General features: G+C 40.6%; 1 protein-coding gene across 3 annotated transcripts in view; it reads right to left on the bottom strand.

Moving 5' to 3' along the window:
• LOC123767299 (uncharacterized) overlaps positions 1 to 24,557 on the bottom strand; it is a 78,529-nt gene that overhangs the window by 1,375 nt on the left and 52,597 nt on the right. For 2 of the 3 annotated variants that reach the window (XM_045756863.2, XM_069312907.1), the window contains exons 3-6: positions 19,361 to 19,420; positions 17,835 to 17,935; positions 17,312 to 17,438; positions 10,809 to 10,921 (exon numbers count right to left, since the gene is read on the bottom strand). In XM_045756863.2, coding sequence (XP_045612819.1) covers positions 10,809 to 10,921; positions 17,312 to 17,438; positions 17,835 to 17,935; positions 19,361 to 19,420 — 401 coding nt within the window. Of the gene's footprint in view, positions 1 to 7,013; positions 7,988 to 10,808; positions 10,922 to 17,311; positions 17,439 to 17,834; positions 17,936 to 19,360; positions 19,421 to 24,557 lie in introns of those variants that run through there. The other variant, XM_069312908.1, reaches the window with a different exon arrangement.

Below are 24,557 nucleotides of genomic sequence, written 5' to 3'. Positions count from 1 at the left end.
TGCATGGGGGAACACTGTGTAAGGTGAGCATGGGGGAACACTGTGTAAGGTGAGCATGGGGGAACACTGTGTAAGATGAGCATGGGGAACACTGTGCAAGGTGTGCATGGGGGAACACTGTGTAAGGTGAGCATGGGGGAACACTGTGTAAGGTGTGCATGGGGGAACACTGTGTAAGGTCAGCATGGGGGAACACTGTGTAAGATGAGCATGGGGGAACACTGTGTAAGGTGAGCATGGGGGAACACTGTGTAAGGTGAGCATGGGGGAACACTGTGTAAGGTGAGCATGGGGGAACACTGTGTAAGGTGTGCATGGGGGAACACTGTGTAAGGTGAGCATGGGGGAACACTGTGTAAGATGAGCATGGGGGAACATTGTGTAAGATGAGCATGGGGGAACACTGTGTAAGGTGAGCATGGGGGAACACTGTGTAAGGTGAGCATGGGGGAACACTGTGTAAGGTGAGCATGGGGGAACACTGTGTAAGATGAGCATGGGGGAACATTGTGTAAGATGAGCATGGGGGAACACTGTGTAAGGTGAGCATGGGGGAACACTGTGTAAGGTGAGCATGGGGGAACACTGTGTAAGGTGAGCATGGGGGAACACTGTGTAAGGTGAGCGGAGTGTTTAATGAATGTTCGGGGCTCTTAACACTGAGAAAAAAATTGTTGCAAAAGGTTTCGAAACTTTTAATTGAGAAAAAGTTTGTTACAAAATGTTCTGAAAGATTGACACTGAAAAGCTTTCTACAGAAAAAAATTAGTACTAAATGTTTTGACAGTTTTCTTACAGAAAAGTTTGTTGCAAAGAGTTCTAAAATACTTAGCAGGAAAAGCTTTGTAAAAGAAATAAGATTAATATACAAAGTTTCAAAAAGTTTCCTACAGAAAAGATTCTTACGAGAAACATTGCAAAGTTTGTTATAGATAAAAGTTTTGAAAGTTTTTGCAGAAGAAGTTTTTAAAAGTTTCTACAGAAAAGTTTGGTATAATTTTGTTTTTAAAGTTTGACAAAAATGATTAACAAAGAAATTTGTTACAACTTCATAAAAGTCATATAGAAAAGTTACCTAAGTATAGTTTGTTATTAAATACAGTTGAGAATTTTTGGTGTTGTTGCTTGAAGAACAGTAATGTTGGTGTTACAGAAGCAATACTAATAAGCTTGATCATGCATACAACACTGATAATAGTTACGATACACTGCACAAAGAATGTCTTCATATATGTTGTCTTAATAAATGCTGACTATTTTTGATTATCGAAAGTTGTTACAAACCGGTTATGTTTCGAGAAGACATTGTGTAAAGACGATGTCACAAAAATATTTTGCTGATTTTCTTACCACATAAAAGAGTAATGATAATATAGATATGATACAGAAAGAAGATTGATTTGCAAAGTTTGACTTTACATTAATGATTGTTACGTCGTAATAAATTTGTCAATTGAGACGAAAGTTTTGTCTCAAGATTTGTAAAAGCAAAAAGATTTTAGACTGCAAAGTCCTTAGTACAAGTTTCGGTTAGGTCGTATACCATTACTGATATCTGGTGGGTGTAATTTGAACTAAGGAGTGGCACCTATTATGTTGTTGTAAGTTGATGGATTGTCCCTTCCGGAAAACCCTCCAAATATTATTACGTGTGTTGTAGGTAGGGTTCGTACATCTCTACTGTACAACCAACCAAAACCCGTAGAGTACTTATACTTTCGGCCAGGAGATCACAATGTACGCTTCCTGCTCTTGAAGAGGAGCTCAGCGTCGCACATTAAGGGGGTGCGGCTCCAACACTGGCCTCGTTGTCACGTGCACACACCCAGTTCGAGCAGCTGTGACTCCCCCACTCTCTCCTTATTTGGTATGACCTCATCAATCCCCCTTTCTTCAAATTATAATTCTGTACCACCCTGTCCACAGCTGTGGTTCTTTCTCTCTCACTCTCTCTTTCTCTTTTACTTTCTGAGAAGCCTCACTCGGACAAGGACAAACACCTGCTGGTTATGAACATTTAATATACAGAGAACATGTACAACACAAAAGATACAGTAATGACTCCAACACTCTGCTATTATGGTCAGGTTGCATCCAATCCCATCGGGACTCTATCAGCTGCTTATATCAAGTGGTAGCCCAACTCCTGGCTTGCCACTTATGCTACCAACCTCACTTAGTACGTTAAATCTTGTAATACAATATGGCACTATCAGTCCAAGAACCTTTATAAATATACGCAAGGAAATCCAGCCTATGGCTATAATACTATAGACACCAGGATACACATTCCTCGATACCAAAAATAATCAGTCACTCACCTCCCACTGTGTCATACATGCCATGACACTCAAACATTCCATCAAATCCCTATAGGTAAACAATAAGAACCTCCTCTCCACACTTGGAGGTTCACTACCGTGAACGTCTTCAGGCTCCTCCACAATTATCTATCAGGGTCCTCTACAACTCTTCCTGGCTGCTACACTATGAAGTTTCCTCGAACAGTACTGGTGTTTCACCACTGTTATTACAGAAGCACATGACACTCTTCACCACTTCTCCTGACAGCTCGAGGACCTACTCTTCACTGTGGGGGCTACTCTTCCTCAGAGTACACTACACAACTCCTTCAACAACCTTGGAGTCTCTTCCACTAACTCACTCAACTGACTCGAAGTTCTCAGCAACTCTTTCCCCCCTGACAAACCTACAACCCATTGACACGCCAATAAAGATGTTCCTCTTCAAACATATAACTAAAATAAACTACACATAATAAATGTCTCCATCCGACATTTCCCTGCTTCTCACATACTGTGAGGTGACTCCCCCACATTTGGACGGATCCATCCTCCGCCCTGGGAGACTCCCCAAACGCCGGCTGCTCAGTATCCTCCATGTTCTCGATGGGAGAGGACGTGCAGCTCTGCACCTCAGCTAGTACTCTCGTCTCTCTTATTTAGGCTTTCTGCCTTATCAAAACATGCCTAACATATCAATAAACACTTGCTACGGCCGCTGGACACACGAGAAACTACAGACAACCACTGTTAACTGGTTAAAATGAGCTTACCACAGAATTCTGTCTGCTTGCGGTGCTCACTGACAGAGCTGTTGACACTCAGGGCACCCTTGGCTGCCCACAGAACTGCTTTAAATTGCTCCACACTCTTTCTGCAGTTAACGGTTTGAGCTGACACGCCCGCAAACTTAATCCACAAGCGAGACGTCGGTCCACATCCTTCTTCTTGAAGGTATAATAATCAGGGGTTCTTCCTCAGCAGGGGCTCAACGGAACACGACCTCCCCTCTCGATTTCTTCAACTCAAGTGAGGTCAACGTCCACAGAAGCGAGTCTCACATCTCCAGCAAATTCTCCACATCTCATGTCAAGTCATTTATTTATATTCTTACTTACTGCCCATACTTTTAAACTACTCGTCAAATTTAATAAAGTGTTTACTATGTATATTACCAGGTCTATATCTCCTTGACCTCTTAGTTAGGTCAAATCTTGCAGAATAACTCTCAGGGGCAGACTCGTTTCTCCTGTACCCTGAGATCATAACACTCCCCTCCCCTTATTTTGAGTTATTCCAGTGGCTAAGCTCGGGATAATGCATCAGCCACCATATCGTCTTGTTCTCCAACTGATTGTTTGGCCGGTTGATCTGTTTACATACTCTTCTTAATCTATAATTAATTTGTTGCATCTTGCAACATCTGGCTCACAACTCGCCAAACACATGGTCTTCTCTTAAGCGATCCGACTTCTTTCACACCTTGGCTAGGCTGTCCCCCTTGGACACCTGCATTCCATCAATCCACTTTACTTTCTGTTTTCCTCCACCGTTTCCTTCTTTTTTTCTGTATTCCTCAAGTCCGGAGACAGACATCTACCGTCTGAACCTCCTCTGTCGTCCTCGTACTTCGGTCTGTCACACTCACACTTCAGTCTCATATTAACGTACTTCACTCTGTCGTCTCCACGCTTCCATCTACTGCCATCATACTTGCGTCTTTTGTCACCATACTTCACTCTCTCGTCTTCACCAATGATCCCTTCTTTCGTCTCCTCATTTATCCGAGACTTCATCCTCTTCGACTTATATCGAATCCTCGGCTTTCTTCTACTCCTCCATGCTTGCGTTATCTTCTCCTCACACTTCACTCTACTACACAACTCCAATTCATCTCCTTCATCTCTTCTTCGTTCCCTCAAGATTTCTTCAAGCACTGTATTACTCTCAACAGCACTCGACCGCACTTGTCGCTCTACCTCTTCCAGAGTGCTCGTAAGCATACCTCTTCACATACTCTCTCTTCTCACTTCCTCTTCTCGACTATAACTCTTCTTCACTACCTCTTCTCCACGCTTCCTGTGAAACATGTCAACTCTTGACCTCTCATACAACTTAACTCCATTATCCCTATGCTTCTGTGCTCGTGGACAACTTGACGCTCTACTCCCGTCCTCAGTCTGTCCACATCCTTCTTGACTTCTACTCAGCACAGTTGCATCCACCTTCCGACTTTTAATTTCAGCGGGCTGGGCTCTAGGTAGGTCCACTCTCTTCAGGTTATTCTTCTTTGGTCGGATCATCTTCACTTCTGACCTCACCGAAGCTCCATTTTCCTGAGCTAGGCCTTCCCCAAACAGCCACGCTATCTCCACGTCGATATTTTCTATCGGTGGGGTCGACACTGTCACATCCTCACCAATGTCTTCCACGTCGGCCACCTCTGCCCTCGTCGCTACCGAGACAGGGTACTCAATGGCTTGGCGGTCTCCTGACTCAGCCCCTAGGATGTCAATCAGGTTCACACACTCAGGTGTCCCATCTGTGCCATGGCCTTCCGGGCACCCCTCTGGCACAGCCTGTGCTATAACCTTTGGCAACATCTTCGTTCCGACCAAGTCATTCCCTAGGATCACCTGAACTCCTGGAACAGGTATGTCGGGGCATACTCCCAACATTACCTCCGCCGACAAATATTCCGACCTTAGCTGGACAGTACATACGGGCATGTCACTCCCAGACAACAACCCATTCACCTTCATCTTCCTCCTGCCAGCTAACAGTCGATCATTCCCAATCAGGCTTCTCGCAATCAAGCTCAAAATTCTACCTCAGGTTGGCCTCCTATGATGATCCAGCCTTTGCTCATGAATGGGCTATACCGCTCATTCAACAACTCTATTCGCTGTGGTTTGTTCTTGGATACATCAAAATATTCATCTCGAGGGTCACAACTTTCTTGCCCTGCCGATAATCTCGCATCATGTAACCCAATCTGTTACAATTGTAATACCTCATTTGGGAGAAGTCTTTCCTATATGTTCCCGAGTGGCTCTGACTCTGCCCACTAGTATTGGAGTTCCTCGGGCCAGATGCACTACTCGTACTCTGTGGGGCTTGACTGGACTCTTGCCTTCTCAGCGTATTTAGTTTCTCGTTTAACTTCTTCATCCTCACTTTCAGATGAAGTGTGTGATTTACTCTTCTGAGTTTTAGGTTCCTTGCGTCTATTCGCCCATCTATCAAAAGTTTTCACACCCCAGGCTCCTCTGGGTCTGCAATTGCTGCATCTCACCTCGCTTCTTACTCTGTTCTCTCTTCGGCCCGTCTTAATTCTCTTTTGTTCTGCTTTAGCGGCCTCACTTTTATCTTAACCAGTTCAATTTTGGCTGTTTCTTCTTCGGCCTTGACTCTCTCCCTTGTTCAACTTTAAGTTTTTCCTGTTCAGCTTTAGCCTTTTCTTGTTCGGTTTTAGCTTTCTCTTGTTCGGCTTTAGCTTCTCTTGCTCAGCTTTAGCTCTCTCTTGCTCGGCTTTGACTTTCTCTTGCTCAGCTTTGGCTATCTTTTGTTCGAGCCGAGCCTGCCTCTCCTTGCGTTGCTGCTGTACCTCATTGTCTTCTGGTTCCAACTTTGGTTCCACCTCGCGCCTCTCAAGGTTGCTTTCCCTGCTGCTACTTGTGTTTACGTTAATTCCTTCGTCCCTTGGCACATCATCCATTTCCTCTGAAACTTCTTCCAACCTTTCGGGCTTTTCATTCTGAGGCCGAGCCTCAGTGCTTTCCTTGCTGGCACTGTTTCCTGTTCCTCGCATTGGCGCTTTGCTTCCTTCTCTTCTTTTGCTTTTTGTTCCCTTAACCATGTCCGCAGCGCCTCGCATCTATCCTCTACCTTATCATGCCTACCCTTTAGGCCAAAATGGTCTTCCAACATCCTTATCTGCCTCCTAGTGCACATGTCCAGAATCTTCTCGTCACTAGTTTTGCAGAACATGCTTACACTGTCTACCTGTGTTAGTGCCCTGATTTTTTTCCGTTTCCTAGACGCCCTGTTTGATTTCAACCTAATACCATATATCCTAGCACTCAATCAAAGTTGTTCCTGGGTACAATTCTGCAAAATTTCATCATCTCCTGTATCAATGTCCTTCTGAGCTCTGGCAAGGTCTTTCTCCGAACATCTAAAATTCAGAACAGCTGCCATTCTGTCTTGTGAGTCTTCCAAAGAGAGAGAATATACACCTACGGTCACAATGATAATTTGGAAATATGTAGGCTTATTTTCACAAAGGGTATACCAGTCCAATCTCGGACATGGTGTGGGTGTGTCAGTTCACTCTCCCGGACAGGGCCCCCAAATATTATAATGTTGTTGCAAGTTGATGGTTTGTCCCTTCCGGAAATTCCACCAAATATTATTACGTGTGTTGTAGGTAGAATGCATACGTCCCTACCGTACAACCAACCAAAACCCACAGAGATCTTATACTTTCGGTCAGGAGATCACCCTGTATGCTTCGTGCTCTTCGAGAGGTGTTCAGCGTTACACATTTAGGGGTGCGGCCCCAACACTGGCCTCGTTATTTGGTATGACCTCCTCAATCCATCTTTCTTCGAATTATAATTCTGTACCACCCTGTCCACAGCTGTGGTTCTTTCTCTCTCTCTCTGCTACTTTCTGGGAAGCCTCACTAGGACAATAGCAAACACCTGCTGGATATGAACATTTAATATACAGAGATCATGTACAACACATACAAGATACAATAATGACTCCAACACTCTATGCTATTATGGTCAGGTTGCATCCAATCCCATCGGAACTCTATCAGCTGCTTATATCAAGTGGTAGCACAACTCCTGGCTTGCCACTTATGCTACCAACCTCACTTAGTAGGTTAAATCTTGTAATACAATATGGCACTATCAGCCCTAGAACATATATAAATATACACAAGGAAATCCAGTCAATGGTTGTAACACTATAGACACCAGTATAAACATTTCTCGATATAAAAAATAGTCAGTCACCTCCCACTGCGTCATACACACTAATGACACTCAAATACTTCATAAACTCCCTATAGGTAAACAATAAGAACCTCCTCTCTACACCTGGTGGTTCACTATCCTGAACGTCTTTAGGTTCCTCCACAATTATCTACCAGAGTCCTCTACAGCTTTTCCAGGCTGCTACACAATGAAGTTTCCTCGAACAGTACTGGTGTTTCACCACTGGTATTACAGAAGCACGTGACACTCCTCTTCACCACTTCTCCTCACAGCTCGAAGTCCTACTCCTCACTGTGGGGGGCTACTCTTCCTCAGAGTACACAACTCCTTCAACAGCCTTGGAGTCCCTTCCACTAACTCACTCTACTGGTTATTTTGAGGTTATCTTGAGAGGATTTCGGGGATTAGCATCCCCACGGCCCGGTCCTCGACCAGGACTCCTTTTTGTTACATACCTCTCAGGAAGCAGCCTGTAGCGGCTGCCTAGCTCCCAGGTACCTATTTACTGCTAGGTAATAGGGGCATCAGGGTGAAAGAAACATTTTTCTCATTTGTCTCTGCCTCCACCGGAGAACGAACCCGGAACCTCAGGACTACAAATCCGAAGCGCTGTCCACCCAGCTGTCAGGCGCCTACTGGCTCGAAGTTCTCAGCAACTCCTTTCCCTAGACAAACCTGCAACCCATTGACACGCCAAATAAAGATGTTCCTCTACAAACATATAACTAAAATAAACTACACATAATAAATATCTCCATCCGACATCTCCCTGCTTCCCACATACTGTGAGGTGAATCCTCCACATTTGGACGGGTTCATCCTCCGCCCTGGGAGACTCGCCAGGCGCCTGCCCTCAGTTGCGTCCAAGATCTCGACTAGAGAGGATGAGCAGCTCCATACCTCAGCTGGTACTCTCGTCTCTATTCTCTTATTTAGGCTTTCTGCCTTATCAAAACATGCCTAACATATCAATAAACATTTGCTACGGCCTCTGTGCACAAGATCAACTACAGGCAATCACTTTTAACTGGTTAAAATGAGCTTACCACAGAATTGGTCCACTCGCGGCTCTTACTGACTGAGTGGTCGACACATAGGGCGCCCTCGGCTGCAAACAGAACTGCTTTAAACTGCTCCACACTCTTTCTGCAGTTGACGACTTGAGCTGACACGTCCACAAACTTATTCCACAAGCGAGACGTCTGTCCACTTCCTTCTTCTTGACGGTATAATAATCAGGGGTTCTTCCTCAACAGGGGCTCGACGGAGCACGACCTCCCCTCACGATTTCTTCATCTCAAGTGAAGTCAACGTCCTCAGAAGCGAGCCTCACACCTCCAGCAATTTCTCCACATCTCATGTCAAGTCATTTATTTATATTTTTACTTACTGCCCATACTTTTAAACTACTCGTCAAATTTAATCAAGTGTTTACTATGTATATTACCAGGTCTATATCTCCTTGACCTCTTAGTTAGGTCAGGTCTTGCAGACTAACTCTCAGGGGCAGACTCGTTTCTCCTGTAGCTTGAGATCATAATACACTAGCTGGTGTAGATAAATTAAACAGACACAATAACTGATGAAATGAAGCTAAATGATTGAGGTGGGTCAAAGAAGCTCACTTTACTCCTCTACACCCTAGCACAGAAAAAACATTCAACAATGCATGAGTAAACGGTGAAGTGTGAGTATGGTTGGGATGGTCTTAATTCTTTTATAGAATTCCAGGAACCACTCACAGTTATGCACATTCACTCACGATCGCTCATACTCATTCATCCTGACCTACGCTCACAGTCTCATCCACTTTTGCATGTACTCACTTTCTCGCTCTCTCTTACACACTCTAAAAGAGTTGAGAAATGTTTTGGAATATCCGTACAAACGCAAATCGGAGAGTATACACACAACATGGATGATGGACTCTTAATACGACTAGCCGGGTACACATAGTCGAGAATACATAATATGAAAGCTGGACTCTATGTGTATTACCATGAATAGCAAAATGTGAATAGACTAGAAAACTATCTGCAATAAAAGTAACACTGGAATAAGTTCAAGAAATGGGATGGAATTATTGGAATACAAGAGATAATCACACATTCACGAGTGTTTCAAGGCCTGACCCACGTCAATGGATTTTTCCTGAAACTGATATTCCACCATTAATTCCCATAAATCCCATGGCATAAGGGAAGTATGAGTAGGTGGGTACACAATGGTATGGAGCTGTGAAGATAAGAAGGAAAGATGGTATGGAACTGAAAGGTTAAGTATAAATAGATATGTATGAAGAGGTAAGTCCAGATAGATGAATACATACATTTGACAATAACATAAATTGCTGAGCAATCAACGATCTGATTGGGACCCAAGAGTCTTGTATTGAACAGAAGCCTTAGGAAGGAGGGAATGATGGTACCCTGGAGACCGAGGGACACACAAGTGTTTGGACTGTGTACACCTATTTTTTTTTAACTCGTTTATAGATCATTTTTTTGGACTTGAATATTTATATTTTTTGAACGTGTGTTAATATATATTTTTATTTTATACAAAAATTATTTAAATGTGTAAGAGTCTTTCGACTTGTGAATAAAAGTTTTCGGACTGGTGTTCATCGCCATTGACTTAGAATATAATAGTATTCAGATTTATTCGATTCCTCTACAGTCTTGAAGCTTCCACTGGAATCTAGTCAGGGTTTTACTCATTTCCCACATGCACTCTGGCCGTGGTAAAGGAGGACATACACTCTGGCTGTGGAATAGGAGAAGCTCTACCTTCAACGCTTCTCTTCAAATGCACTTCTTTCTGCATTTGAAGAGAAGCGCTGGAGGTAGCCACTCCTATACCACAGCCAGAGTGCATACGGACAATGCCAGGAAACCTGACATAAATATCCCTATTGTTGTCACTAGGTGCATTGAGTATACCTATGTGTTGCACTAAGTATAGTTTGATATATTGGTAAGATATATATATATGGTATAATTTCAATAGGTTCATGATGCACTGGGTGTAGGTAGATGGTACTTTAAGTATAGGTAGAGGGAGCCTTTGGTACAGATAAGGCAATGAGTTTTAATGATACTTAAGGAATTGATAACCTGAATATTGGGTATATACAAATGGTGCATATGACTTAAGTAGATGGTTCAATGGATATAATTAGGTGGTACATTGGTAATAAGTAGATGAAACATTAAGTAAAGACAAATTTCTCATTAAGTAAAGACAAATTTCTCATTAAGTAAAGATAGATGGTTCATTAGGTATAGGCAGATGGTGTACATTTATAAACGGAACATTTGGTATATGCAACTGCTACTTTAGGGGTATTGATAGATGCAACATTGGGTATATGAAAATGGCTTAGAGTATAGAGAGATGACATATTCGAAGAAGGTCTGAACAGAGAGAAATAAGTGATGCTACACGTTAGTGTAACCCGTGTGTGTGTGTCTGACCATCACAGCAAGATTCTTACTTTCGCTCAACGATGGAGATGTCAGAGCAGAGTGTGGTCCGCTGGTTGGAGCAGGAGGATCCGGCCCCGTCGCCACCGTCCTCAGGAGCGCACTGTTTCGTCACCACTGTCCACTGTGTATCGCGGCAGCAATAGCAGCAACACAGCGTTTACCAGAGACGATGGATTAGTTACAGTCAAGAGAATCTTATAAAGTGAAAAGTGTGCAGGTAACAGAGTTCAAAAGATATTTGCCTTGGGAGGAAAATTAACGCTATTGACGCAGCGGCTTTTAATGTGACACGAGGAATGTGGGGAAATATTTATTAACATAACTCTGGTAATAAAATTTTCAATTAAATCTTTATGAGGATCACACATTGTTTAAGTTTAATTAACAAACTACTGCATACTACAGAAGTTGGTAGTTAAATAACGCCATTCCATGGGCCTGCCCGACGCCGCCTGACTCTGACACTCGCACTATCTTAAACAATTATGAAACTAAAGGAATTTCCTTTCACGTCTTATAAATTATATAACTATAAGAATTTAGCTAATACTTAAATGAACTATTTAAATTAACATTGTTAACTCGAATTTAATAACAGATAGAGACTTAAACTCTCAATGATTAAATCATCTTGGAGAGTTCTCTCTCTCTCTCTCTCTCTCTCTCTCTGACTCGGAAGTTGGTGGCAGGAGGGAGGGTCTGACGCTATTATTTGCTCGTCCGCCAACATGACTGGTCAACAGCGTGGCGACCGACCTTATTAAGCAGCCTAAGGTTACTGTTCTCCCGCTGTTCTAATCCCACGACCACAAGATCTGGTCGTGGGATTAGAAACTTGGCTTAATAGGCAAATTGGGCCTTGCATAGTAGGCTGAGAAGTGCGTTCTGGCTACTAGGTACGACATATATATATATATATATATATATATATATATATATATATATATATATATATATATATATATATATATATATATAAATATATATATATATATATATATATATATATATATATATATATATATATATATATATATATATATATATATATATAAATATATATATATATATATATATATATATGCACAACTCTCCTAAACACGAGTGAAGTTATACAACTTTAGAACACTTTCCCACCAGGAGACTCGAACCCTAGCCAGCACAGAAGCCTTCCAGCAACTGGCATAACAGGTACGCCTTTAACCCACTGCACCACCGCTCAGACCCTTAAAAGAGATGTTAATTTCGGAGTATTTATACACACCAAAGACCACCATCTCCCAAGAGCACTAGAGCAAGTGAGGGGTCATTTTTACATTTTTCATCAAGTCCCTGTTAATATGGGAGAACACTGTGTCTATGCTTGATGCACAACTCTCCTAAACACGAGAGTGAAGTTATACAACTTTAGAACACTTTCCCACCAGGAGACTCGAACCCTAGCCAGCACAGAAGCCTTCCAGCAACTGGCATAACAGGTACGCCTTTAACACACTGCACCACCGCTCAGACCCTTAAAAGAGATGGTAATTTCGGAGTATTTATACACGCCAAAGACCACCATCTCCCAAGAGCACTAGAGCAAGTTAGGGGTCATTTTTACGTTTTTCATCAAGTCCCTGTTAATATGGGAGAACACTGTGTCTATGCTTGATGCACAACTCTCCTAAACACGAGAGTGAAGTTTTACAACTTTAGAACACTTTCTCACCAGGAGACTCGAACCCTAGCCAGCACAGAAGCCTTCCAGCAACTGGCATAACAGGTATGCCTTTAACCCACTGCACCACCACTCAGACCCTTAAAAGAGATGGTAATTTCGGAGTATTTATACATACCAAAGACCACCATCTCCCAAGAGCACTAGAGCAAGTGAGGGGTCATTTTTACGTTTTTCATCAAGTCCCTGTTAATATGGGAGAACACTGTGTCAATGCTTGATGCACAACTCTCCTAAACACGAGAGTGAAGTTATACAACTTTAGAACACTTTCCCACCAGGAGACTCGAACCCTAGCCAGCACAGAAGCCTTCCAGCAACTGGCATAACAGGTATGCCTTTAACCCACTGCACCACCACTCAGACCCTTAAAAGAGATGGTAATTTCGGAGTATTTATACATACCAAAGACCACCATCTCCCAAGAGCACTAGAGCAAGTTAGGGGTCATTTTTACGTTTTTCATCAAGTCCCTGTTAATATGGGAGAACACTGTGTCTATGCTTGATGCACAACTCTCCTAAACACGAGAGTGAAGTTTTACAACTTTAGAACACTTTCTCACCAGGAGACTCGAACCCTAGCCAGCACAGAAGCCTTCCAGCAACTAGCATAACAGGTACGCCTTAAACCCACTGCACCACCGCTCAGACCCTTAAAAGAGATGGTAATTTCGGAGTATTTATACACACCAAAGACCACCATCTCCCAAGAGCACTAGAGCAAGTGAGGTGTCATTTTTACGTTTTTCATCAAGTCCCTGTTAATATGGGAGAACACTGTCTATGCTTGATGCACAACTCTCCTAAACACGAGAGTGAAATTATACAACTTTAGAACACTTTCCCACCAGGAGACTCGAACCCTAGCCAGCACAGAAGCCTTCCAGCAACTGGCATAACAGGTACACCTTAAACCCACTGCACCACCGCTCAGACCCTTAAAAGAGATGGTAATTTCAGAGTATTTATACACACCAAAGACCACCATCTCCCAAGAGCACTAGAGCAAGTGTAAACTCTCTCGTGTTTAGGAGAGTTGTGCATCAAGCATAGACACAGTGTTCTCCCATATTAACAGGGACTTGATGAAAAACGTAAAAATGACCCCTCACTTGCTCTAGTGCTCTTGGGAGATGGTGGTCTTTGGTGTGTATAAATACTCCAAAATTACCATCTCTTTTAAGGGTCTGAGCGGTGGTGCAGTGGGTTAAAGGCGTACCTGTTATGCCAGTTGCTGGAAGGCTTCTGTGCTGGCTAGGGTTTGAGTCTCCTGGTGGGAAAGTGTTCTAAAGTTGTGTATATATATATATATATATATATATATATATATATATATATATATATATATATATATATATATATATATATATATATATGTCGTACCTAGTAGCCAGAACTCACTTCTCAGCCTACTATTCAAGGCCCGATTTGCATAATAAGCCAAGTTTTCCTGAATTAATATATTTACTATAATTTTTTTCTTATGAAATGATAAAGCAACCCTTTTCTCTATGTATGAGGTCAATTTTTTTTTATTGGAGTTAAAATTAACGTAGATATATGACCGAACCTAACCAACCCTACCTAACCTAACCTAACCTTTATTTATAGGTAAGGTTAGGTTAGGTAGCCAAAAAAAGCTAGGTTAGGTTAGGTTAGGTAGGTTAGGTAGACGAAAAAACATTAATTCATGAAAACTTGGCTTATTAGGCAAATCGGGCCTTGAATAGTAGGCTGAGAAGTGCGTTCTGGCTATTAGGTACGTCATATATATATATATATGTATATATATATATATATATATATATATATATATATATATATATATATACATATATATATATATATATATATATATATATATATATATATATATATATATATATATATATATATATATATATATATATATTGACATCAAGTTGACATCAACCAATTTCCTGCAAAATTTTCACCCTTATAGACAGGCTTACGTGCAGTCAGGTGTATAAGTTTCATGGAAATCATTCGATAAACAAATAAGAACAAAAATGAAAAACAAAACAAAAAAAAATACTTTTTTTTTAACTATTTTCGTTGTATATAACTATTTATAATTGTTTTTATTATATGCTTTTGTGATACCTGAGTCATAGACATGATTTCAGTTGATACTTGTGTTTGATGTTAATTTTTGACCATTTTGGAAATTTTTCGACACATAATTCAATATATTTTTTCTCCCTTCGTATTTACGCTACGATGCTGAGACTTGGACCAGATGAAACCCCTTTTCATATACAACTCGTCAAAAATTTTGAATGAAACCGAACCAGTTTTCATTTACTGTATACTTTTGCATTATGCCCCCATTTTGCCTATTTGCATTAGGCAAAATTAACATTGTTGCAGATATCTGTACAGAAAAAAAGTGGACTTAAAGCTTGTAACAAGCAAATGACAATATGTAAAGTAATATTTGTTTAAAAACAACCATAATGCACAAAAGAAATCTCATTAATGTGATGCATCAATGAGACAATCAGTAGAAGTCACGAGGAGGATTCGAACCAGCACAGTGGGTACTCCCAAGCACATGTTTTAAACCATTTAACAACGACATGCTTAAAAACAATGAAACCTGGGATTGAAACCACGAATCACAAATCACATTAATGTGATATTTTTGCGTATCGGAAGAGAAGTGTGGAAGGTAGAACTCCTATACCACAGCCAGAGTGCATATGGGTAATGAGGAAAACCCCTATTTGGCTTCAGTGGAAGCCTCAGGACCCCTAGATTCAGATAAGTACCAGGTTTCTTTGATTTAGAGAATATCGTTATTAAGTGGTTTAAGGTGTGTGCTTAGGAGTGCCCAGTGTGCAGGTTCGAATCCTTCTCATGGCAACACTCATAATAATAAATGATGTGAATAATAAAAAAAACATACGATGAATCACAATAACGTGGCTGAAGATATGATGACCACACTACACATCAGAAAATGAAGAATGACGTTTCCGTTCGTCCTGAACCATTATCCAGTCGTGTGACAGAAGAGACGAAGGGACAAACAAATCAAACAAATAAATAAGGTAAGAGAGTGAGTGAGAGGTGAGGAGCAGGTAAGAGAAAAAGGGAAGAATAAGAAGAAAGGTATGAATTGGATGAAAAAAAAGGAAGGTAAGAAAATGATGAAGGTAAGAATAAGAAAAATGTAAGAATACGATGAATGTAAGAATAAGTTGAAGAAAATAATAAGATGAATGTAAGAATAAGTTGAAGAAAATAATAAGATGAATGTAAGAATAAGTTGAAGAAAATAATAAGATGAATGTAAGAATAAGTTGAAGAAAATAATAAGATGAATGTAAGAATAAGTTGAAGAAAATAATAAGATGAAGGTAAGAATAATAAAAAGGTAAGAGTAAGATGAAGGAAAGAGAAAAAGGTAAGAATAAAATGAAGGTAAGAGAAAAAGGTAAGAATAGATGAGTGTAAAGTAAAAAGTATGAGTAAGATTAAACTAAAGAATTGGATGATAATAAAAGGAAGGTAAGTATAGGAAAAGTGGGTAAGAATAAGTGAAAAAGGCAAGGCTTAAGTCAGGTCACGTTTGTTAAGAAGATTGGAATATTTAAGTATGTATTGTGACAGGGAAGAGTCAACAGCAACACGCTAGGATTAAGGGTCATGTTGGGTGTGTTGTGTATCAAAGCCGAGTTAACAAGATGGCGTCTGTTAAGAGTAGAGTCAGGAAAGATTATTGTAGAAGACCAATCAATAGCATGATTAGAGTCCCTAATATGACAGAAGAGAGCAGTGTTTATGTCTACAGTTCTTTCGTGTGCATTAAGTCTTTCATTTAGTGTGCGGCCAGTTTCACCACGTATTGAAGAGGACAAGACGAGCAGGAAATAGAGTAGCATTAGAAGCAGGAGGAGCAGTGTGAACCAGATTACTTCCGTGTGTTAGTTTGTCGAAAAGTCGAAATCAAGAACACGAAAGGTATTAGTCACATTTTAGAATTCAGATATGACGTGAAGGTAGAACACAGTGTTACTAGTGTTCGAAACAAGTTTGGGATGAAAATATTTAGTTTAACTTGAGAATAGCCACAGTTGATAAAATGTAAGGTATCCAAGGCGAGAGATACATGTAAATAAAATAAATAAAAATAAAAAAAATAAAAATAAAATAAATTTCATAATCAAGAAACTGCGGGTTACTCATGCTAGGGCCTTGAAGAGATAAACCAGATTCCTTTTCTCATTAGAAGGGGGAAAATAAGTGAACGTACATATCACTGTGCGTAGGCTTGAGTAAACAGAGAAAGACAACTTAGACCCAGAGCTGTGAACATGAACGTCTAAAAAAGGAAAGAGGGAATTTGATTCCCAATCATTTATGAAAATAATAGAAGGAACCAGATTGTCAGGGGAGGAGCTCAAAAGAGGTTGGAAATGACAAGGTTCATGAGGCCATAGAGCAAAAACATCATTACATACCGAAGCCAGAGAGAAGGTCGATTATTAATAGTGGGAAGAACGGCTTCAAGATGTTCCATATAGTGACTGGCAAGGAGATGGGAGAGAGGAACCCATAGCAACACCCAAAGTTTGAAAGTAGCATTTTCCATTGAAAGGAAAAAGGTTAAGAGTCAACGCAGCGACGTCGTCGTCTCTTCATTTTCTGACGTGTGGTTTGGTCATTAATAATATATAGCTTGTGTGATTTTGAAAAGAGAGACAACGAAAGAGAAGAAGACAGTGAAGCAGATAAAGGACAACAGCTAAAATAGACTACTCACCTGAAGAGTGCAGGAATCACAGGTGAAGTGGTCAGGTATGATGAGAGGTATATTGTACTCTCCTCCCTGGGTATTCTTGTCCATCTTATACTGACGGCCTTCCACCCCGGATATCTCCAAGGGCCACCTGCGCGTCATGTCATAAGGTCAAGTTAGGTCATGTCTCAGAAACATACTTAAAATGACATCTTAGAGAAATATCCGTTGCATAAAATATTTAAACTCACATATACCAGTTCATAAAGCAATAAGCAAACAATGTTTAAACTTGTTTAACGTGATTAAATATTATTCAACAGTTAGAAACTAAATGAATTTGGCTTCTCTGTAATGAAAGTTATGAAAATTTACCAAATATATTTCAGATATTTTGTAATAATATAGATACATTGTAACTATTCATAATATAAATTCCTAGTTGTATTTAATACTGCTTGACTGTAATGACATTTGCCTTTCTATCAAACTGTATGTGAATATTCTAACTGTTGGGGACTATGCCTAGAAAGACTTGATGTATCACCTCATGAGGCAGTCTTCATCCCCGGGGCCTGTCTTAGGGCAGAGGTAGAACTCGAAGACCCCTTTCTCCACATGCGGCACCTGGGCCTTCACCAGCATCTCCTGTAATCCATCGACGGAAAATGAAGAATGACAAAAGCGTCAGTTCATGCGGCATCTGCGCCTTCAGCCGCAAATATAGACTGCGCCGGAGAGAGGCAGGGGGAGGGGGGGATCAATGCTATTTGATGTTTCTACTATTTTTGTAAAAATCTACCAAAACGACTAGTTTGTTTCTCAACAAATCACACTAACACATCAACTAACATACACCACAATCACCACAACTATCACATTGACTAAAATATGCCTCTGCCACTATAATTCCACTTTTCTAGGGAAGTGGGATTTATAGTAATTTATAAGAAAACGGCAGTAGAGATTTATAATAATTTACAGTCGGAACATATTACGGGCATTGCTTCCCCATTGAAATAACACCACATGAGACAGGGAGGCATGACATGCGTACAAAATAAACCTGTTGAAAAGGTGAAATATGTATGCTGAGAGGTAGGGAGGGAACTATCAGGGAAAACCGCCAAGCAATTACGACTATATAGCACTTGGATGGAGTCAGGATAAGGATTTAGGATTGGAACGGGAGAAAGGAGGAGAGAATTATCTCATTATTAAGAGCTCTAGACTTTTCAGTTCTCCATGTTAAAATAAAGGGCATAACTAGATGAACTATTAGTGTTAAAAATAAAACTTTGTAAACTCCTCATATGAAAGCCTGAAAAATCGGGCTGTGATTCATACGTCAGGCTGTGAACAGCTGCGTCTAACAGCCTTGTTATCCAGACCACCAACTAGGAGGCCTCGTGAGAGATTGGGCCGCAGGAACGTTGCTCCTTGGAACGAACGCAAGGTAACCTCAAGGTAAGTTATACCATGAACCACTTTTCTGTGATCTCTGGCGATGCAAATTCCGTGAAGGAAGTCTCCTCTTATTCTGTGCATGAAAAACCTAAGTTTATTTGAAATTAGCTCTCCGCATTAAAGCTTTTAAATATAGATTATAACACTTTCAGGGACCAAACTACATATTTCTGATCATAAATATAAAATGCTTAGCACAACAATTTTCATTTTTGTCAGGACTAAACTATAATTTGTATCCATTTGAGATGCACCAAACTTTGCCTTGTCATACGTATTAATTATTTAAATACATCTGTAAGACCGTCATCATCACTCCACAACAATAAGTAATCTATATATATAAAATATAATGATTCCAAGAGATCCCCTCTCAGTGTAACACTGACGGCCGACGAAAGATCAGAATCCTTTTCATGTCTCTCTATTGCAAACTTACAGAGTTTTTATATGCATTCTCTGATCACATGATCAGTGCTCTCCATTAATGGAGCAAATTATTAAGAGTGTCTTAGGAAAATATTTTTTATATTGCAAGTTCGAGCAGAAACTGCTTAACAGAAAGTAAAAAAAAGTATATTATGATGGAGTGGAAGCGTTACTCACCTCGCCAGCAACGTACTGAGGAGGTTGCTTCACTGCCCGGGAACTCTCATCCATCGCTTCCTGTAACACAAAAGGAGTGCTAATCATAAGAAGACGCTTTTTAAAAATAATATATATAACAAACACACCAAATCAAACAGACACATACACACAGATACGAGAGAATGTTTCAGCTAGACTCGATCTGATATTCACCCTAAATAAATCGGACATAAGGGAAGTTAATAATTATCACTTTCGCTAAACGGCGTATGAAAAAAAAAAAAAACTTTCCCCAAGTGAAATTACCGTTTCGGGCGATCGAGCGGCAACATATAAAAGTGTATAGTCTTGTCACTGTCCTGACGTTAATTTTCGATGTACGTATTTAATTTTTATACCAATGTGTTCGCAATAGAATGTTCTAGAAGAACATTAGTATAAAATGTCACCAAAACATAAGTTAGATCAGCACCAAATAAAAAACTACGTCGATCACCAGCCGTGAGCGCCAGACAGCAACGAAATGTTTCTACTATCTTCAGGGTTGTCAACTCCACACTTGTCCTACAGGGTTAATTTTGGTATCACTGAAATCGCAATAAAATTCTCTACACGGATATATGCATATAAATATAGAATCAATGTCGCAACCCACCCACAAGAGTGTGGGAAGTGGCCGAAGCGTTACCCGCGGCGGCATATCGGCGAAACCCGAATTGAAAAGTGTATATTCAATTCACTGTCCTGACATTATTTTTCGATGTACGTATTTCATTTTTGTACCAATGTGTTCGCAATATAATGTTGTAGAAGAACATAAGTATAAAACGTCACATAAGGATGCGTTCGACTGGCAACAAATATAAAAACTACGTCAATCATACGAGTCGTGTCAATAACACAATTGTTTTACCACAATGATTCACTGCCATGCCGTTTTCCCAAATAAGCTCTTCATCTATTAGAAAAAACGTAAATTTCATGGCAAACATTTGTAAACTATCCCGAAGTAGATCGGATCGAAATTGGAATTGATACAAATATTTATTCTAGTGACGCCCGCCAGTGTCACCCATGCGGAAAGAAAACAAAACTTAGTGACGCACATGTGCGGCACCGTGGGGCGAAAGTGATGTTAATTTTGACGCCCCATGGTTTGCCAGTGTTGGAAGTGTTCACAGTGTACTATCATTTGAGAATTTGATGGAGTGAAGGGTAATTTTTCCCCAGGAAAAGGACTGGAAAGATAAGGGCTAACAATTCGAAACGGAAGCTATGAGGGGACGAGAAAGTTCCTAACAAAAATACGATGAGAAACAAAACTTAGAGAAAAGTCTGTACAAGACACGATGGATTATGTCACACAAAAAATGAAAGATGGAGTTAATATGTTTCTGCCATTCAAAAAGTATAGAATAATAAGCAAAAGAGGAATCCGCTATTTAATCAGGCATGTGAGGAAGCAAGGCACTCACATACAAGGGCGTTGGCAACTACAGAAATAACAGAACAACAGAGAGCAGGGAAAGATACCAGAGGGCCAAGAATAAATACCTCACTGTGTGAAGTGAAGCAGAGAGCCAGTAAACATTGCAAATAAAGTCAAAACCGACCCAGAACTTCTCCACAGTCACATCAGGAGAAAATCAATAGTGAAAGAACAAGTGATGAAAATGAATGCAGGCAATCAAAGAACAACAGCGGAGTCTGAAGAAATCAACAAGAGATTCCAGGAGGCTTTGACAATAGAACGAGGTGAGGTCCCCAAACTAAGAGATGCTGTAACAAACCAGGCAGCTTTGGAAGGGTTCGAAAATGCCTGAGATGAAGTTTTTTGGAGATATATACAAGAGTTGTTACATCCTTTTACAGCCACTAGTACGCGTAACGTTTCGGGCAGGTCCCTGGAATACGATCCCCGCCGCGAAGAATCGTTTTTTCATCCAAGTACACATTTTACTGTTGCGTTAAACAGAGGCTACAGTTAAGGAATTGCGCCCAGTAAATCCTCCCCGGCCAGGGTACGAACCCATGACATAGCGCTCGCGGAACGCCAGGCGTGTTTCTTACCACTACACCATGGAGACTAAAGTTAGGAGGTAGCTGATGAATCTGGACATGAGAAAGGATGTTGGACTTGACAGAATCTCTCTATGGATCCAAAAGAGTTTGCAGAAGCACTTTGCTTGTCTCTGTCCATAGTGCATAATAAGTCACTGGAAACTGGAGACCTACCGGAAATACGGAAGACACTTAATGTAGTCCCAATATACGAAAAGAGTGGGAGGCAAGAGGCACTGAACTACAGACCAGTATAGTATCCCTAACTTGCATATCATGCAAAGTGAAGGAGAAGAACGTGACGAAAAAATAGCCTATCTGTAGAGAAGGGACTTCGTGACTCACCACCAACATGGGTTCAGAATGGCAGATTTTGTCTCACAGGTCTAATAGAATTTTATGATCAGGTGACAAAAATTAGTCAAGAAAGAGAAAGGTGGACAGACTGTGCTTTCTTGGACTGAAAAAGCCTTAGACATAGTACTCCATAAGAGGCTGGTGCATGAGTTGGAGAAAGAGGTAGGAGTAACTGGTAGGGTGCTCCAGAGGACAAGGGAGTACCTTATCAATAGGAAACAGAGTTACTATGAAGGGTGAGGTCTCAGGATAGCATGATATTTCTAGCCGAGTACCACAGGGTTCTGTAATCGGACCTATTCTGTTTTTGATGTATTTAAATGATCTTCCAAAGGGTATAGAATCATTTCTGTCATTGTTTGCTGATGATGCTAAAAATATGAGAAGCATTATGACAGGAAGACAGTATGAGGCTTCAAAATAACCTTGACAAACTGAAGTAATGGTCTGTCAAATGGCTTTTAGAGTTTAACTCGAGAAAATACAAATTAATGAAGACAAGTGAAGAGAGCAGGAGACCGGAAACAAGATACCATTTGGGAGATGAAATCCCTCTAGAATCTGGAAGAGAGAAAGGCCTGGGAGTTGCTGTCATGCCACACCTGTCCCCTGAAGCCCACATTAAGAAGATATCATCAGCGGCATATGCCAGATTGGCCAACATACGAACGGCTTTTTGAAACTTGTGAATGGGATATTTCAGAACCTTGAATACCACATATGTCAGACCAATCCTGAAGTATGCAGCTCCGGCATGGAGGTTGTATCTTGTCAAACACAAGACTAAATTGGAGAAGGTTCAGAGATATTCCACCAGACTACTAGCCAAGCTGAAGGGCTTATGCTACAAGTTGAGACTACGGTAACTAAATCACGTCACTGGAAGACAGAAGAGCTAATGGAGACTTAATTATAGAATAAGCGTAAATAAATCATTAGATTGTTCTCTGTATTTTATTGGTTCCATGAATAACTTTGCATGTCCTTGTCACGGGGTCTTTACGAGTCAAAGTTTATTTTGGGTCGCCAGCCTAGGAAAGTAAGATATAATATATATACCCCCTTGTTTTCTGTAATTCCCACACTGAACGTAGATTCATCCCTCCTTTTCCAAGTAATTTGGGAGATCAAGCCCCAAGGTTATAATGATTGATTAATCGGTCCAGACTCCGATTAATTAACGCTTCGGGTTAATGGTCTGGTGGTGGCAGCAGGAGATCCTTGAGTTTGCTAGAAGTCTAGTACGGCGTCGCGGGGACTGTAGAATCTATGCCGATCGAGTGGGTAAGACCACGTGGCGCGAGATTCGGCAAAGTTAACTCTGGGGTCCCTTGGAATTACGTTGAAGTAAATAGAATACGGGCGGGTAAGGACGGAGGTAGAGCCGATATCCCCCCTCCCCGTATTACAATGGTGCACAGCGGTGGTTTCACCAATTTTGTTAGAAATTGATGAAAGCTCATGCGCCTAGTCATTCAGACACGTGTGTAGGTGTTAGGGAGGCCAGCCATGGGCCCACGAACCAGGATTAGCGGTTCCCCCCACAACAGTGCGATTGAGTGGGGTTGGCGAATTTTGGGGTCGTGAGGGGCTGATAGGATTAAGATTAGGTAAGTCGATTAGGATTAAGATTAAGTTGAGTGAATCTTTAATTAAGTGTAGTTAAATTTAAATAACGTATTTCCCCCATATTTGTGTTTTCTAGATGTTAAAGATTTTCCCTAAATTCAGTTACCCTGTGTTATAAGTGTTAAGTGTTCTTCCCTGAAAATAAGGCAAAGTTCGTAAAATTATTATTTCTTTCCCAATTGAAATTAGTCTAAGTCAGAGGCGTGTTTTCTAGAGCGTAGTTAATCCTCTGGACTTAATACTTCCTGTCGGTCACTATCGGTACAGTGAGTTTTATGTTGCTAAGTGATAGTGATTTTTATTGTAAATGTTTGACCGATTTGGTGGAAAATTTCTAAGTGTATTTTGGAGTAGAATTTCGTCTAAGTCCACGTCGGAAAATTCTGTTAACTGTAATTAATTAATATTCGCAGATCACGGGTACGATCCGGGTGTCATTAGGATTTCCTAGTCGATGCGAGTAATGTTTTTCTAGATTTACCATTAGGACGGTAGAATCTACATTTTTTAGAAAATTTTGTTGGAAATTTAGGTAGAAAATTTCTAAGTCCAGCTTGGGCTAGAATCTGACTTATTGGTGAAAATTCGAATTTTCATGTCTTGTGTGTGTTCCAGGGCGAGTATTACTCTTTAGTGCGCGCGAGGGACGTAATTCTGATCTTAAGCATCAGGCACTGATAATTAGATTTTTCCCTGATTAAATTATTTTTTCGAGACAAGCTTGTTGTGAATTTTTCAGAGTCCAGTTGTGAATAAAAGGCAGTTATTGGTGAAAATTCCATTTAATTAGACAGATGCATGTCCTGGGTGTCTGTATTATTCGCTAGAGCGGGTTATTAACGTAAAGCTTGTTATTTTTCCGTCAGTTATACAAATTTGATTTATAAACGTTTACGCGAAATAGCACAGGACTTGTGTTTTTAGCGCGGCTGAACCAGCTCCTTCAATGATCAGTGGCCACGCTGTTCACTTCAAGTATATCTAGTGGACGAGCATGGTAAATTATCTTTATTAGTCCATCACGAGACCAGCGCGATAAGTACTTTATTTTTGTAATTGTTTTTATAAAAATAACGCTCCTTATTTTTTTTTTTTTTTTGAAAGTACACGACTCTGTTGTCTGTAATAGAACCGCAGATTATTTCACGATCTGACACGAGTGCGGGGC

The sequence above is a fragment of the Procambarus clarkii genome, chromosome 74 (assembly GCF_040958095.1).
Source record: "Procambarus clarkii isolate CNS0578487 chromosome 74, FALCON_Pclarkii_2.0, whole genome shotgun sequence".
Classification (NCBI taxonomy): Eukaryota; Metazoa; Arthropoda; class Malacostraca; order Decapoda; family Cambaridae; genus Procambarus; species Procambarus clarkii.
The sequence above is the reverse complement of the archived record's forward strand: the minus strand, read 5'-3'. Positions and strand labels throughout refer to the sequence as shown.